This window comes from Cajanus cajan, chromosome 5 (genome assembly GCF_000230855.2).
Source record: "Cajanus cajan strain Asha chromosome 5, NIPB_CcT2T_4, whole genome shotgun sequence".
NCBI lineage: Eukaryota > Viridiplantae > Streptophyta > Magnoliopsida > Fabales > Fabaceae > Cajanus > Cajanus cajan.
This window is the reverse complement of record NC_138521.1, coordinates 64,475,718-64,490,605: the sequence shown is the minus strand read 5'-3', so window position 1 is coordinate 64,490,605 and position 14,888 is coordinate 64,475,718. Positions and strand designations below refer to the sequence as shown.

Here is a 14,888-nt window from a genome sequence, read left to right as displayed (position 1 = left end):
TATTTAATATAAAGTTATTAAGCGGTGTAATACTTAGTAAAAGTTACACTGGTGTCATTTGAACCCTCCTCTCTATATATATATATATATATCCATTTTTGTGAACTCAAAGTATTGTCAAATTCAAAAATTAATGTTATGGTTATTCTCACATAGAGAAAGACAAGGAAGTGATAAATCTATTATATAGGATATGTTCTTACATGACCCTAAATCGGTACCATCAAACATCCCTCGACAATCTCAGATGCTTAAACCCCCTTGGCAATTGAAGATACCAGCTGAGTCAATAAAGAATAGAGAGGTGACTTGTCATTCGTCACCTTCAACCACTGGCACACCTAAACGTCTATGGCCCATGCTCATTCATCACCCTTGAGCACTAATACACTTAAAGGTGTATGACCTATATTCGTCTGACATCCTTAGATATTAATACATTTAAACGTGTATGGTAAGTACTTGTTCAACATCCTTGGACACCAATACACTTAAACATGTATGATCAACATCCATTCGACACTCTCGGCTACTAATACCTTGTGCTATTGAATGCCCAATACATCCGATAGGTGAAGGTATCAAGCAACTACTCATCATACACAAAATAACCAAGCTAATTAAGCCTAACCACAATAGTATTCAGATTAATAGACATATTACCTAATTGATAACCCTAAACCAAGACCCATTGAGATTTGAGTCCAACATAATTATTATAAATAATATTGTATATTGAGGTAAAAATTATCGTTCATTTATTATTAGCATTGGAATGTCTTTTACAAATACATCCCCTCACTATTATTAGGAAACCAATTTGAAGGTGAACAACAAAAAAGACATTAAAGAAGGGAATAGGAAAGTACGCTCAAGATAGGTACATCTATAGCATAAGACCTCATAAATTTTCTCTTGTTTGTAACATAATCATCATTATCAAGTTAAGAAAAGATAATAAACATGAAAGTTCTATTTTTAAAATAAAAGCAAGGACTAACTTAAGACACTAGTATGTTTTCACTCACTACGATCATAAGCATAAAAAAAACAAAATAATCAACATCTATATATTAAAATAAACTTTTATCTTGTGCATAGCATATTTAGCAACTTGTTTTCAAGAAGAAAAATTTTAAGAATATTTTTTAATTTTTTATTTAATTTAATTTTTATTTGTCGTAATTATATATGAACTAAATTTTATTATTTTTAAGTGATTTGTTAATAAATAAAAATAATATTATACTACAATTTAAATTATTTATCATAAATCTAAAATTTAATTTATATTAAAATATATATTTATAAAAATTTTAAATATAATTTATATATTCAAATATAATATTTATTTGGATATATAATTTATCATAAATTTTAATTATATAATAAATATTTAGTCTATATATTAGACATGCTAAAATATTAATTTTATTAGACATTTTTAATTCACTAAGTTGTGTATATTCTTTGGGAAAAAATTACAAGATCCCACAGTTAACCACACAGAATTTCAAATCCCCGTCATATTAGTGCCGCTTGTAAAATATGGAATTTTGAGAAGGTATACATTCTTCAGTAACCAAAATTCGGATTAGAAGATCTATCTACCTGCCTATACCGCATAATCTTTTGAGACACATTGATGCACCCGGTTAATTGGTTGCCTGATATGGCCATTATGCATTTACTTGATCAAATCCAGAAGTACACCATTGCCTGTTCAAGGAAATTTGAAGAAACCTATTATTTCAATGGTGAAGAACAACACAAATAATTCAAGAAACAGAAGTTGCCCCAAATTATCCCATTTTCTCATTATCAAATGTAATACTACCACCAATGCTTTTTATAAGAAACAAATAATAATGTAAACTACACTATCACTTCTTTCTTATAAAATGGGCTGGAGATAATATTATTATTATCAAACAAAAACTACCAGCCTCAGAATGGAGAATCAAATGAAGGAGATATTTGCAAACAACAGAAAATTTTCTTCTCAAGAGACAAGGCAAAAAAGCACTAGAGTATACATTACCTCTTTAAGAGGATCCAAAGAAACATCCTTCTTTGGTGGGGCTTTTTGGGGTTTCCAGCTTCTTCTCATCTCTGCTTGCACTAATTTTAGTTGACTGTTTATGTCATTCAACAACCTCAAATACTCTTCCCTATTCACTTCATTCTTAATCTCTTCTCTTATATTAATTGTCTCCCTCTCAAGCTGATCAATTCTCTGATGCAACTTTTGAAACTCAGCTTGAACATTGCAATCCGTCTCCCCCTCTTCTTTTTTGGGCCAAACAAGGGTCTTCATGTCTTTGGGACTCGGTAATTTGATTTCATGGTTTCCACTAAGCATGCTCTTTAGCTTCTGTATATCATGTTTAACATGTGATTCAATGATTTCCTCAGACACCGAGTCTGGTTTTGTTAACCTGTTATCCGCATCCGAACTCCATCTCTCAAGCCTTATTTTCCCAAGTTCACTACTGGCTCTATGCTTTTCACTCGTTTGTGGTACTTCAAATACATCATGAACATTAATTGTGCTAGAGGGAGTAGCAGCTGATTCTCTATCTTGTGTACCTTCGCCGTGATTTACTTTATCTGAACCACTAGGGGATGCTCTCTCTGATATGTCAGAGGCTATCTTAGAGTTTACTTGTGAAAATATTGAACATGATCTCCCTCTTCTACTCCTCAGCGTGCTGCATTTTTCTCCTTCTGATTCTTTACAATCTGAAAATACTTTCACTTTTTCATCCAACGACTTGATCTGGTTCCAGTATGCATCAAGAGTTCCATGTGCATAGTCTATTGATTTTCTTGGCAAATCCATGGATGGAGACGTAACTTCTTGGTCCTCATTGTCCAATATTTTAGGACACGTATCTAGAATTGGAACAGGACTAGTTGATCTGTCTCTCTTCCTAGCAGATCTCAAGTTATTCTTGGTAGGAATAGGGGGCAGTGAACTCAACCTTCTTACACTACTAGCTCGACTATTTTCTCCGTTAGGTTGATCAGTTTTACTCAACAACATGTCATCAGTGAATTCAAAGTCGCTGACATTGAAATCAAACCCGAAGCTCAGAAGTTTGCTTCTATAAGCCTGGACTTGGAACTCGAGAGAAGCGATTTCCATTTCCTTCTGATACATGAGCTCATCAAAAACTTCAAGAGTGGCCTCAGCATGGCCTATCTTCTCCTCTGCCACTCTCTTGTAGTGACTTGCCTCCATCTTCACCGCAGCCTTTTCACCTTGCAAACGCAGAATCATGTCCATGGCTTCACTGGCTGCAGTTGCTGAGGCTTCTCTTTCCTCGTCCAATTCTGCATACAGCTTCTGCAGAAGCTGCTGCTGGGCACGGAGGGTCTCCTTCATGGCTATTATGTCACTTTCAGCCATGCTGCTTTCCAATATTTGATGATTAAATGTTGAAGCAAAAGCAATCACCTATTCCTGAACCAAAAATGTAGCAATTGCAAATTTTCATCACAACCATAGTATGAGAGAAAGAATGCAAGGGGTAGAATTCTTCTTTTCCGATTGAACAATTTCATTATTAAATGAAGACGATGGGTCTAAGGTATGTGAGCAAAAGAAATAGTTAAATACATATAACCTGCAAAAATGATAATGAGATACATGACCTTGTTCTATTCCACGTGTTGTTTGTGACTCAGAAACAAGTCATTGATAATTATTATTTACCTTCACGCACAAAATTGATGAGAAAGCAGAACAAGGTGACGTATCTGATATAGCGAACAAATTGAAAACAAAGAAATTCTTCTATATGGAACTTGGAAAGAGCGCGGTTTACATAACCGTAAAAAACACCGTAACGCCTTTCTAACAAGATGAATAACCGAATATACCTAAAATTTAATTAAATTTGTTTTCCTCTATGTATGAAGATTGGAAAAGAAAGGTTGAGAAAAGTGAAGGAAGAAAAAGAAATAAATCAAACCTTTGCGTGTGTTGGGGTTTGAGTTTGGCACCCTGAGCCTGAGGTGACCGAAATCACGACGAAAAAGACAGAGAGTGAGTTTCGTTATGCGGTACAGTTATAGAGAGGAGAGAATCATGGTTGGTTAACGTTTGTGTGTTGGTATTATTATGTTGCAATTGCATAATGAATTGAATGTCCTTTTTGTTATCCTGCAATTGCTCCCTTCTTTTCGATTATATATTTTCTTTTTGGGGTTTCGAAAAGTGGTTTGTTGGAGACGAAACCATGTTTTTCCAACGGCTACAACGGGGCACAGCCTCGACCACCTGATGATGATGTGCGAATCATCATCAAATGCGTCAACTCAACTCCAACACGCGCATGACTTATATATCCACAATATCTATTACAATTAGAAATAAGTAACTTTATTTCATCTAGCATACCCTAAATAAATATCTACACCTATTTATGTATATATTCATTACATTCAGATCACAATTCTTGGTAACAATGACGCGTAATATTCTAAATTTTACCCTATTTTTCTCTCAAATCCACCGCTTTTTAACTTTTTTCCTTTACCTGCTAAATTTTACCCAATTACATTCGCCACCTTATGTTTTTTCTTTTGTAAACTCAACAATGCTAATATAAATGTGTGATAAATATTTAAGAAACTAAATAGTAATATTTATTATTTTAAGTAATTATTATTATTGAAAAATAAAAATTAATGAAGAGGCTATCATGAAATTTATTGAAAAATATTCATTTATTCCGTGTTTTAAAATTCTATAAATTATCATAATAATAAATTTGCTCCCATTTTTTCTCTAACGATGGATAAATTTTTTTAATATGTGATACAAATACTTATATTTATATTACTTTTAGAGTCACATTTTTTCTAAAATGTTACATTGTTTATATTAATGAAATTACAATAGTAAATTAAAAAAAATTATAAACAAACATATTTTTGAGTATGATTAATTTCTTGAAGTTTTATTTTATATATATCAATATTTTTAACTGTGAAAATCGATATATCAAATACTTTATACTTTTTATGGTCAAGACATATAATTTACCAAATTAATTAGTCCATTATATTTAATGAATTACAAAATATATGTAGTTTACTAATTTTTATGATCCGTTATATTTAGTGAAATTTATTTTTTGGTCACATAAAGAGAGTCTTGTAGACAAACTAACCTAAATAACCGATGAAAAAAAAGAAGCTAGTGAACGGTGGTAAGAAACTTCCGTGATTGTATAATAATAGATAGATTCAAAAACTTAACTTTCCTTATTTCCTGAGTACTTATCATTTATTTGTACCAAAGATGGGTGTTTTTCTCATTAGTATTTACTTCAGTCGCACTTTGATGTGTAATTTGATAATAAATTCCAACCAACATTATATATACTAGACAAGGACATGCTTGGAAGGTTTTTGCTTCTTCATTAAGAAAGGGAACAGGGTTACGCATTCGTAAATCAGAATATAAAAACTTAATAATGCACCATTTTATTAATTTATCAATAATTCAATATATACTTGCTAAGTACTTCATTAAAGTTTGGACTTTATAAAACTTACAATAAACATAACTAACCGGTTAACATACTTTCGAAATTTATGTAGCTCTAATAAAGTAATAATGTCGTTCCTATTTATTAGAATGCTGCTGAGCGAATTGTGTAGTTACTACATTGCCTAGTGCTTACCGTAAAGACTTGCATTGCAAAATTTTACCTGAAAAGTGGTCTGGATATTTGTAAATTAATCGTGGAGAGAAAATTATTATATTATAGTGCTAAAAGTGCAATTCAATCAAATAAATAAACCACGAACTTAATTATAAAACCTTAAGTCGGTCACATAAAATAAAATCTTTCAAATCTAGTTCAAAACAAGTAAAAATTATCAAACGTTCAAAAACTTCATAGAGAAACTCAATTTTGATAGCATTTGTTAAAAATTATATCATCCACAATTTTGACTCAGTAATTAAACACAACAAATAATCTATTACCCATTAAGAGGAAGAACTAAATACCAGAACCAAGAATTTCCGTCATCAAACTCAAAGAAAAGTTCTAAAAAATAAGAAGATCAAACGAAAGTATGATATCAAGTTTCTTTTTGTATATTATACTCTTAAGGCAATTGTATTATCCTCATTCTAATCCACCGGAACCTCTACTTCCATCTTCAAACCCGAATTGCCAAGAATCTATCAGCAAAAGGGGATTGTCAAGCATTTTTCATATAAAAGATGACACACTAACAAATATCAAGCTGACAGCAGTGTTCAGTTTGCATGGTATAAAACCAGCATGACAATGAAGAAATATGAGCCTCAAACAATCATGAGCTAGAATTATGTTCTATGACCCTCAGACAGTCATGAGTATGAAAATTCAATGCCCATTGACCAAGACAAGCATAAGTTATGTGCTAATTATGACCTATGTTCCAAATGAACTAATGAAGATATTATTATTGGTTTAACACATTGGCAGTGAAGGTAAGAGACCTTGCCACTGCAAGCTAATATATATGCAGTCATATAGACAAATCTGCCTACTAATTAACAGGATAAATCAATAAAATAGAGTTCCCATTTGACATCATCAATTCATCATTGTATTGTTACTTAATTTCCTTCCTCAAATCTCTGTTCAAGCCCTAACTTGCATTAAAATCATATTCTGGCAAGGCTTTCCATATCTTTGACATAAATTATAAGAGCATAAGGACCATAATAGATATGAAGGAGAAACAATAAAAATAATAAAAGACTCGATGCATTATCCCTTAGTTGTCACTCGCCAATTAAAATGCTTATCTAAATACAACATCTTAAGATTTCTACTGAAGCAAGTCATGTTAGTTTCAGTACCTTCATGAAGTCAGACAAGACTAATAAAGAATCCTTTGTATAGCCAGCTTCCTCAAGGACCCGTGTCAGAACTTCCTGTATGTACAAGGGAAACAGAATATATCAGATGCTTTTATAAGCAGATCACATCATCCTTCATCTTTGGCAACTGAATGTGAAATAACAATATTAACAAAACTGATATCCTCCAATAAAATGATTGTTCTCATCAACATTATTTATGTTTTCAATTATAAATACACACTGATAATACACTTCATGTAAATAATTTGCTTGGCTAATATCGAGTTGAGAGCCTAGAAGTTGATAATACAGTTAGAAGCTAGGAAACACTCTTTTCCTTACATTTAAAAGGATGAAAAATGCAATTGGACCTAGAAGTTGAGAGCCTTGTAAAGCTGTTCAAGCTCTCAAGGAAAACTATATCTCACCTCTTGAATTGTCTTTTGCTTAGTTTTCCAGCTTATGTGGTCCATACTCTTTTTAATATCGAGTCTTGTTATTGGCTACTGTTGATCCCTTGAAACATCCAATTCCAAAACTTAGTTTCAAAGGAACAAAAGTGAGCAGTAGCCGGTCAAGTGTTTCCCATGATATTACGTGGGGCAGAATAATAAGTGAACACAAGCACTGTGTTTGGTAGATAACTAGGAAGGTGATAGCGAAAGGCTAAGAGCCAGAGACTCCTTGATTTGAGAAATGTATTCACGCCACATTAGTACAAATAATTACAAAAATATCATGGTGTTTTGTTTCCATTTACTGTACAATCTTGTAACACAAGTAAACAAAATGAAAATAAAGTGATGTTTTATAAAGGTTAAATATATCTTTAATTTCTGTAAACAGAATAGTGTTCGCTTTTAGTCTCTAAAAAAATCAACCTTTTTTTTTATCTTTAGTTATGGAAATGTGTCATGTGTATTTCCTATTACAAACAGTGTTCACTATGGAAAGGATAAAACTTAACCTGATACATTTCCATAAAAAAGGAATAAAAAGGAGATTAATTTTTTAAAAAGCTAAAAGTAAATAATTACATGACTATAAACATATTTCACCCTTTTTATAATCATTTGTAGGTTTAATCAATTGACCCAAACTTGCGCCAACTTTTTGTTTTAGTTCCTATATCTAAAAACTCTACATTTTAGTTCTAATATACGAACAACTTTTTATATTTTAGTACCAGTTATTAGTGAGATAAAACTATCACAAAATAGAGGACATAAAAATTTAACATAAAAAAATTACATAGAGCAACTAAAACTATAAAGACTAAGGGGAGGTATAGGGACAAAAAAATTGAACCTTATTTGTAACAAGAACAAAGACAACTTTTGTGAAACCAAATGATCAAAAGATTCCAATATAAAATGCGGGAGCAAAAGAAAGTAGTAATTGTATATTGTATATATGATGTGACCTCTCTTTGTTGTTCAGACATGAAGGGTCCAGTCAAATCCCTTAAAGCCCTCAGCATGTCATGGAAGGACACTTTTCCATTGCAATCGGTATCATAGACCTTGAAAATGACTGCAAAAAGCATGGCGAAATGATGATTCGTCATGAATGTAGAGAAAAAAAGCATTTGATAATTGTGATATTGATATTTGTTACATTCAATTTTATGATGGACAGTAGCACGAGGACTGAAGGCAGACAAGAAAGCCACAAATTCTTTGAAATTCAACCCATCCAGCATCCTCAACAAACTCTGCCATAATAATATTACCTAATTAACACCTCAATTTAATTGAATCGTTCATTTCTATTTATATATATATACAGAGAGATACCTGAGAGAGAGGATTGACGGCGAATTCGGGAATTGAGAGGAATTCATCGGAAGGGATGAAACCGCAGTTGTTGCGATCGAGCTGGCAGAAGCGTTTGTAGAGAGAAACGATCTCTTGTTGCGTAACTACACACGCGCGCGAAGAAAATGAAAATGAAATTGAAGGATGATGATGAGTTTGTTTGGTTCGGTTACTTACAAGCGTCTTCGCAATGTTGCTGAACCTCTTCGATGTCGTATTGCGTGAGCATGGAGGATGTGTTGCCCATGGCTTCTCACTGTGAGAGAGAGAGAGAGAGAGAGAAATGACACGAGTTTTGCATTGCATCGCATATTTGCATTTTGCACTGTTATCTGCAACTACTTTCAACCGCCACATCAATGAAATTTGAAAAGGTCCATTTTAGCCCTGTGGTAGCGGAACGGAACACATACACACTGCACTTTTTCTTTCTTTTTTCGCACTTTATAAAACTCCGTTTAGAGCTGAACCATTACAGTTGAAAACCTTTTTGGATTATATTACAATGACCTATTCTTGCTGGACTATAATTTTGCTGGCCCAAGTCCATCTTTCATGATGGGTTACGTTACAGGTCAATTGGACCAACCCACCAGTTACTCATTTTTTAAATTAAAAATTATTTAAATTAATTCATTTTTGTATACAAGTTAATAAAAAAAAATTTATCATGATAACGTTATCATTTCTCTTATAAAATAAAAAATATAATATGCAGTAATAGAAATAAAATATAGTGCATCAATTTTATAAAAACAAAAATTATATAAATAATATTAATCTTAAAATATACATTTATATAATACATGTAGTATTAAACTTATCATTTGTGGTTATTTGGTTGAGTGGTGACAGTTCCTTCATCTATTATGTTCAGGATTGGAAGATAAGTGTACCCTTTCAATATTTGGTCAAGAGATGTCATGGTAGTCCCTTCGCTCACATGTGCTTGGCATTAGAGGACAAGTATGCCCTATTGGTATTTAGTCAAGAGGTGACATGATATAATCCATATATATAAGAGATCAATAACATTGATAAAATATACATATCTAACACAATCTAGTTATAATGAACATGATATTGTAATATAATATAATATTGTCTAAAAACCTATAAATTCATAATGATCAAGTATAAAGACTCTAATCTTATGATAAGAATGACAACAAACTTGAATGCTCTGACTTTAAGTTCTTGTTAGATTATCTTTCTAATAAATTTTTTTTACCAAAACATGTTTATAATTTATTAATTATAAAAAAATAACTTATAACTTGGTCAATTATGTTATTTATGTTTGTAGATTATAGTTTGGTTGACACCGTTCTTCTCTTTAAAATCAGGGTGTATATGGTTGAAATTGAGTTGGATTCCTTTTCCTATTCATAATTAATTACACTTAACCGATAAAAGTTGTTATTACAATAATCTAGTTTAGAAGTTATACATGATTCAATATGAGATTGGTTTCTCTAAAACTTTTAAAAATCTCGCAAAATATATATTCACCAAAATTTGGTGATATAGATGAATCAATGAATATGATAATTTATATCCATCTTGCAAATAAAATATATATTTAGTAATAGCGCTACTTGTATACATAAAGGGAATCATACTATAATTTCGTAGCAGGACCCAATTAATACATATGCGTTTCTCTTTGTTATTTGTTAATTGAACCGACAAGGTATCCAATGCAAATTTAATCGTCCTCCTACATAGAATCATGCAATTTTCTATTGTGGCAAGGACAGGGACCATAATTCTGAATTATAGTACAGTTTATAATTAATCAATCAAAATTATTCACATGGATTTGACACGAGGCACATAATGATAATGTCTCAAGCAAATACACAAAAGTCCTTGACGTTTAACTAAACACCAGCAAATCTAAAATTGGAAAACAAGAAAAAGAAAAGAGGTACCTTTAGAAACTGACATGTTGGAGTAACAATAGGACATCGAAAGAGCATGGCATATGCATGGGCTTTGAGCATTATGATTGTGTTTCATGTTCATTCACGTGAGCACCAACAACTGGGTTTCAGTATTTGAAATTACTCTGATAACTCGACTTCACTTTATCAATATTTTGAGGTACTGACTGCCTAAAACCATTAGATCTCGACTCTGATCACTATTATACCGACATTTGATGGGCCTCAACATAAAAAAATCTGACTTATCCATAATAAGGTCATCGATTATAAATAGACATGGTCACATATAAATTGATTTTGTCATTATACATAATTACTTACTTGTGTCTTGTGTGTGATAATATTGCAAGTCCATGTAGTGCAAGAAAATAACTTTTTTTTTCCTTATGTTTCTTACTAGAGTTTATAAATTACATCTTACATCATATTTATACGTAGTTAAAATATTTTTTTAATCTTTATAATTTTATTTATTTTATTTTGTAGTCCTTATAATTTTAAATAAATTTTTTAAAAATTGTATACTTATTTTTTTTTAATATTTTTTAGTTTTTATAATTTAATTTTTTTTTAATTTCTAAACTTGTAGTTTGTTTAGTCTTTTTAATTCTTGTTAATTTTTTTTGTAACATTATTTTTTTTGTTTGTTGAAATATCAATTTTTTTATCCTTGCAAAATTAAAAACTTTTATTACGTCAACACATAATGATAACTTTATAAAAAAAATTAACAATAAAGATTAAAAAGATTAAAAAATATATATAAATATAAAAATTAAATTTTTTTTATCTTAAATCATAATGACTTAAAAATGATTTTAAAAGATAAGTATAAGAACTAAAAAAAATTATTTTAAACTATAAAATTCATAGATAAGGTAAGTAAAACTATAAAAAATTATATAAGTATTTTAACTTGTATATATAATTAATTTTTTTTTAATTATGTTGAATCACCTAATATTGAATAATTTGACTTGAGTATGAGAATGTTTTCCAGAAATCTTAATTCTTTTTTTGTCAACCTTGACTTGTTGCATCACCAACTTAGTGGTCTCCCTTGACATATTTCGAACAATTGCTAAAAAGGGCATTGTTAAATCAACTAGTAAAGTTCAAGGATGCAATACATCATCTAAGTAAGACATTAGTTTTATTTGACTTTGGTAAAGAGATGTATAGTTTTAGGTTTGATGACTTTCTTGAATAAACAAAACAAAGAAAAACTTTAAATGTAGGTTGTAAATTGTTAACGCTATTATAAGTAAACCATTTCCGGTGAATCTACTTAAATTCCCACCATTGGACTTTGGAACTAGACTGAATTAAACATTTGATTCTACAAAAGATTTTTTTTTCTAACATATACAGATATAGATAACCACCAATAATCAATGACGAACAACGTAGGTTCTAGGTTTAAATAATAGTAAGAGATATATATGTATTTGCAATGAAGGTTTTAAGGGAGTGAAGCCCATGATATGGAGCATAAAAACAAAAACATGAGCTGAGATGAGAGATACGTGTCACGACTTGTCGGCATAATTGCATGTGGTGACCATCACATAGAAGAGAAAAACCCCACAAGTCGCATGTGCCTTTGACGCTCTATTACAAATACTACATTTTTTGTTGCTAAAATTTGAAGAACAAGTACTCTGAAGCTTTACATCGGAGTTAACAAGTGTCCTCTTTGCAGGCATATAATAAAATATTCATTATGATTATGATATATGACCATAGAGTGAGACAAACCGTCGCTTTCCAGTGTTCCTTTTCTTCTTCTTTTTTTATTTTTTTTATTTGGGGGGTTGTTTGGGGGGAGGGGGTTAGGACCAAGAAAAATTATAAGTATATTGATATTATATAAGAACATATATTTTCTTGATAAAAAAATATTATGTATAACTAATACTTTGGTGAATAGAAATTTATTCTTGGATCCTCCTAAGTAGAAGATGAGTGTGGAGGATATAATCTGTTTTTTTTTTTTAATAATTAGTAGATTTAAGACTAAAACTAGCACATTAAAATTTTTGGGCCTAAAGGATTTAATCAGCATAGTGAGACAGTCAGGCCTCAAGGTTCAGCCCAGAGAATGGTGTTACTCAAAGTCAATGGTAAGATAATTATGTGTGGAACTATTAATTTATTTTTTATGAGAAAATAAAATTATTAAATAGACTTTATTATTTTTGGGAAGTGAGTTAATCTCCTTTTCAATATAGTTTTGTTGAACTTCATATAAAAACATTTGCATAATACGTCAATCAGCTGAAATAATATTCTATAATTTTTACCATATAAAATAATTTTAAAAACCTTTTCTTCCTTACAAGAAATAATCTAACCTAGTCCCAGAAAAATTAGACCTAATTTGGTGGTTAATTTTTTTGTTGTAGTTTTTATATATTTTAAAATGGATAATTAAAATCAAATTTTAATAAATTAATTTTAAGTATTAAAAATTAATATATAATTATATAGGAATGATTAATCAGCAAATCGTTAGTTCAAATGAAATTAGATTAAATTTTCTCAAACAAAGTTTTGGAATCAAATTCTATGAAAAAAAATCATAACTAAAAAGAAAATCTCATTAAAAATAGTCTGATTTCATAACGAATATTATATATTAGTAAAGACAATAAGTAATATAATTAAAAAGATTATAATAATGATTAACAGACAAGCACAGCATTAAAATAAACTCTGAAAAGGGTTAAAAAAAAGATGGCCAATTGTCCCAATTGATCTGACTAGCTTCACGGAACATTCTCTTCCAATCGTACCATTATCCATATATAGCCATTGAAAGCTTGACACTTCAACAAGCAAGGGGTGTTGCATGATGCAGCATTGGGTAATTGGTTGATGTCAAATGGTTAAGATAATCTTTCAGCACTCAAGTAGCATCACAAATGTATACGGAGAATGATGATGATTCAATATATGGAAGCAGTAAAGAAAGATGTGAAAGACAATATAAAAGTTATTGAGGTCCTGTTACACTGAGATATGAACGTGGTAGATGCAATTAAGTAACCATTCGCTTCCGTTCAGAAAAACTAAACAGAGAAAGCAGACAACAAACTACCAAAGCTAATCCGCAAATTTTGATTCATGTCTTTGGACACAAAGGAAAAGACAAAGTAGATAACTTGGCTCAGAGGAAGAGAATTTTCACCGTTGCTGATAGTGACCCATTTTGATGTAAGCAATCTTCTTCCTATTTTTTTTAAAAAAAATGACAACAACTCTGATATGTGACGTATATTAAAATTAAATTACTAATCAATAATTTTGTGTAATTGTGTTACTATATGAAAGATCCAAGAAAAACATGTTTTTTTTTCTTTTCTAACCTTATGTATTAGGTGTGCTATTTTAGATTTGTGATAAAAACAATCTTTCGCCACAATTCACACTGCCTTATCATAATAGGTGACATGGATTTATTATGTTTCATTATACTGACTTCTATGGCAAAAAAATATTTTTAAATTATTTAAATAAATTTTATATACTTAAAAGAAATAACCAAGACAACAGCCGTTGTGGGATAGGGTTTTAGAATCAAGAAGAAGAACTCATAATGTTTGAATGCAAAGTGCACGTGCTGCAACACTTAAAAAGGACATTCTCCTTCATTTGGATGCTGGATTGCCACTAAAGGAAAAAATTCAATCTATGCAGCACTGTTATATCAGATTTCTTGTACTAGGGTATGTTTTATAGTGATTGTTAGTTGAGTGTTTGCAAAAATTACTTTTGGATGAAATTGATTTTGTAAAATTAATTATAGTTAAATTAATTTTGAAGTGTTTTGATGTTAATAGGCAAACTTATCACATAACTACTTGTCTAACACAAAAGCTAGCTTGCTTTATCTATAAGGTTGTGGATTTGGGTTGGCTCAATTTATTGTAGGTTGAGTTAAATTTAGACCAACTTAAAATAGATTAAATATAATGCGTTAATAAATTATTAATTTATTTTAAATTTATGCAAATTATTAAGTTATATATAGATTTGTTGATTTTACGTAATATGATATCACTTCACGTATATATTAACAGTCCTATAAGTATTTGTTAATTTATACTTATTTATTTTTTAAGTTAAAGTAGGTTAACAAATTACATTCAAGTACATTTTAAAAAATATTAGTTACAATTTATCAATTTACTCTTTCTAAAAAACAAACAAACAAACATATAGAGAGAAAAAAAAAATCATTTA

General features: G+C 30.4%; 2 protein-coding genes across 3 annotated transcripts; both read right to left on the bottom strand.

Annotated features, from left to right (window-relative positions):
* Window positions 1–1,408: 1,408 nt before the first annotated feature.
* On the bottom strand, window positions 1,409–4,353 carry LOC109811881 (uncharacterized). 2 transcript variants are annotated; one of them, XM_020375730.3, is made up of 3 exons: window positions 3,978–4,353; window positions 2,042–3,466; window positions 1,409–1,719 (listed from the first exon to the last, which is right to left on the bottom strand). In XM_020375730.3, exons 2-3 carry the CDS (start codon window positions 3,410–3,412, stop codon window positions 1,696–1,698), a joined length of 1,395 nt encoding a protein of 464 aa, XP_020231319.1. In that variant the 5' UTR covers window positions 3,413–3,466; window positions 3,978–4,353; the 3' UTR covers window positions 1,409–1,695. The 2 variants fall into 2 exon arrangements, with proteins under 2 accessions (XP_020231319.1, XP_029129921.1); XM_029274088.2 differs by lacking the exon at window positions 3,978–4,353 and adding an exon at window positions 3,719–3,918.
* A 1,562-nt stretch (window positions 4,354–5,915) lies between these two features.
* On the bottom strand, window positions 5,916–9,129 carry LOC109811877 (uncharacterized). Its single transcript, XM_020375726.3, has 6 exons — window positions 8,872–9,129; window positions 8,674–8,798; window positions 8,495–8,591; window positions 8,301–8,410; window positions 6,875–6,949; window positions 5,916–6,205 (listed from the first exon to the last, which is right to left on the bottom strand). Exons 1-6 carry the CDS (start codon window positions 8,939–8,941, stop codon window positions 6,155–6,157), a joined length of 528 nt encoding a protein of 175 aa, XP_020231315.1. The 5' UTR covers window positions 8,942–9,129; the 3' UTR covers window positions 5,916–6,154.
* Window positions 9,130–14,888: the final 5,759 nt, after the last annotated feature.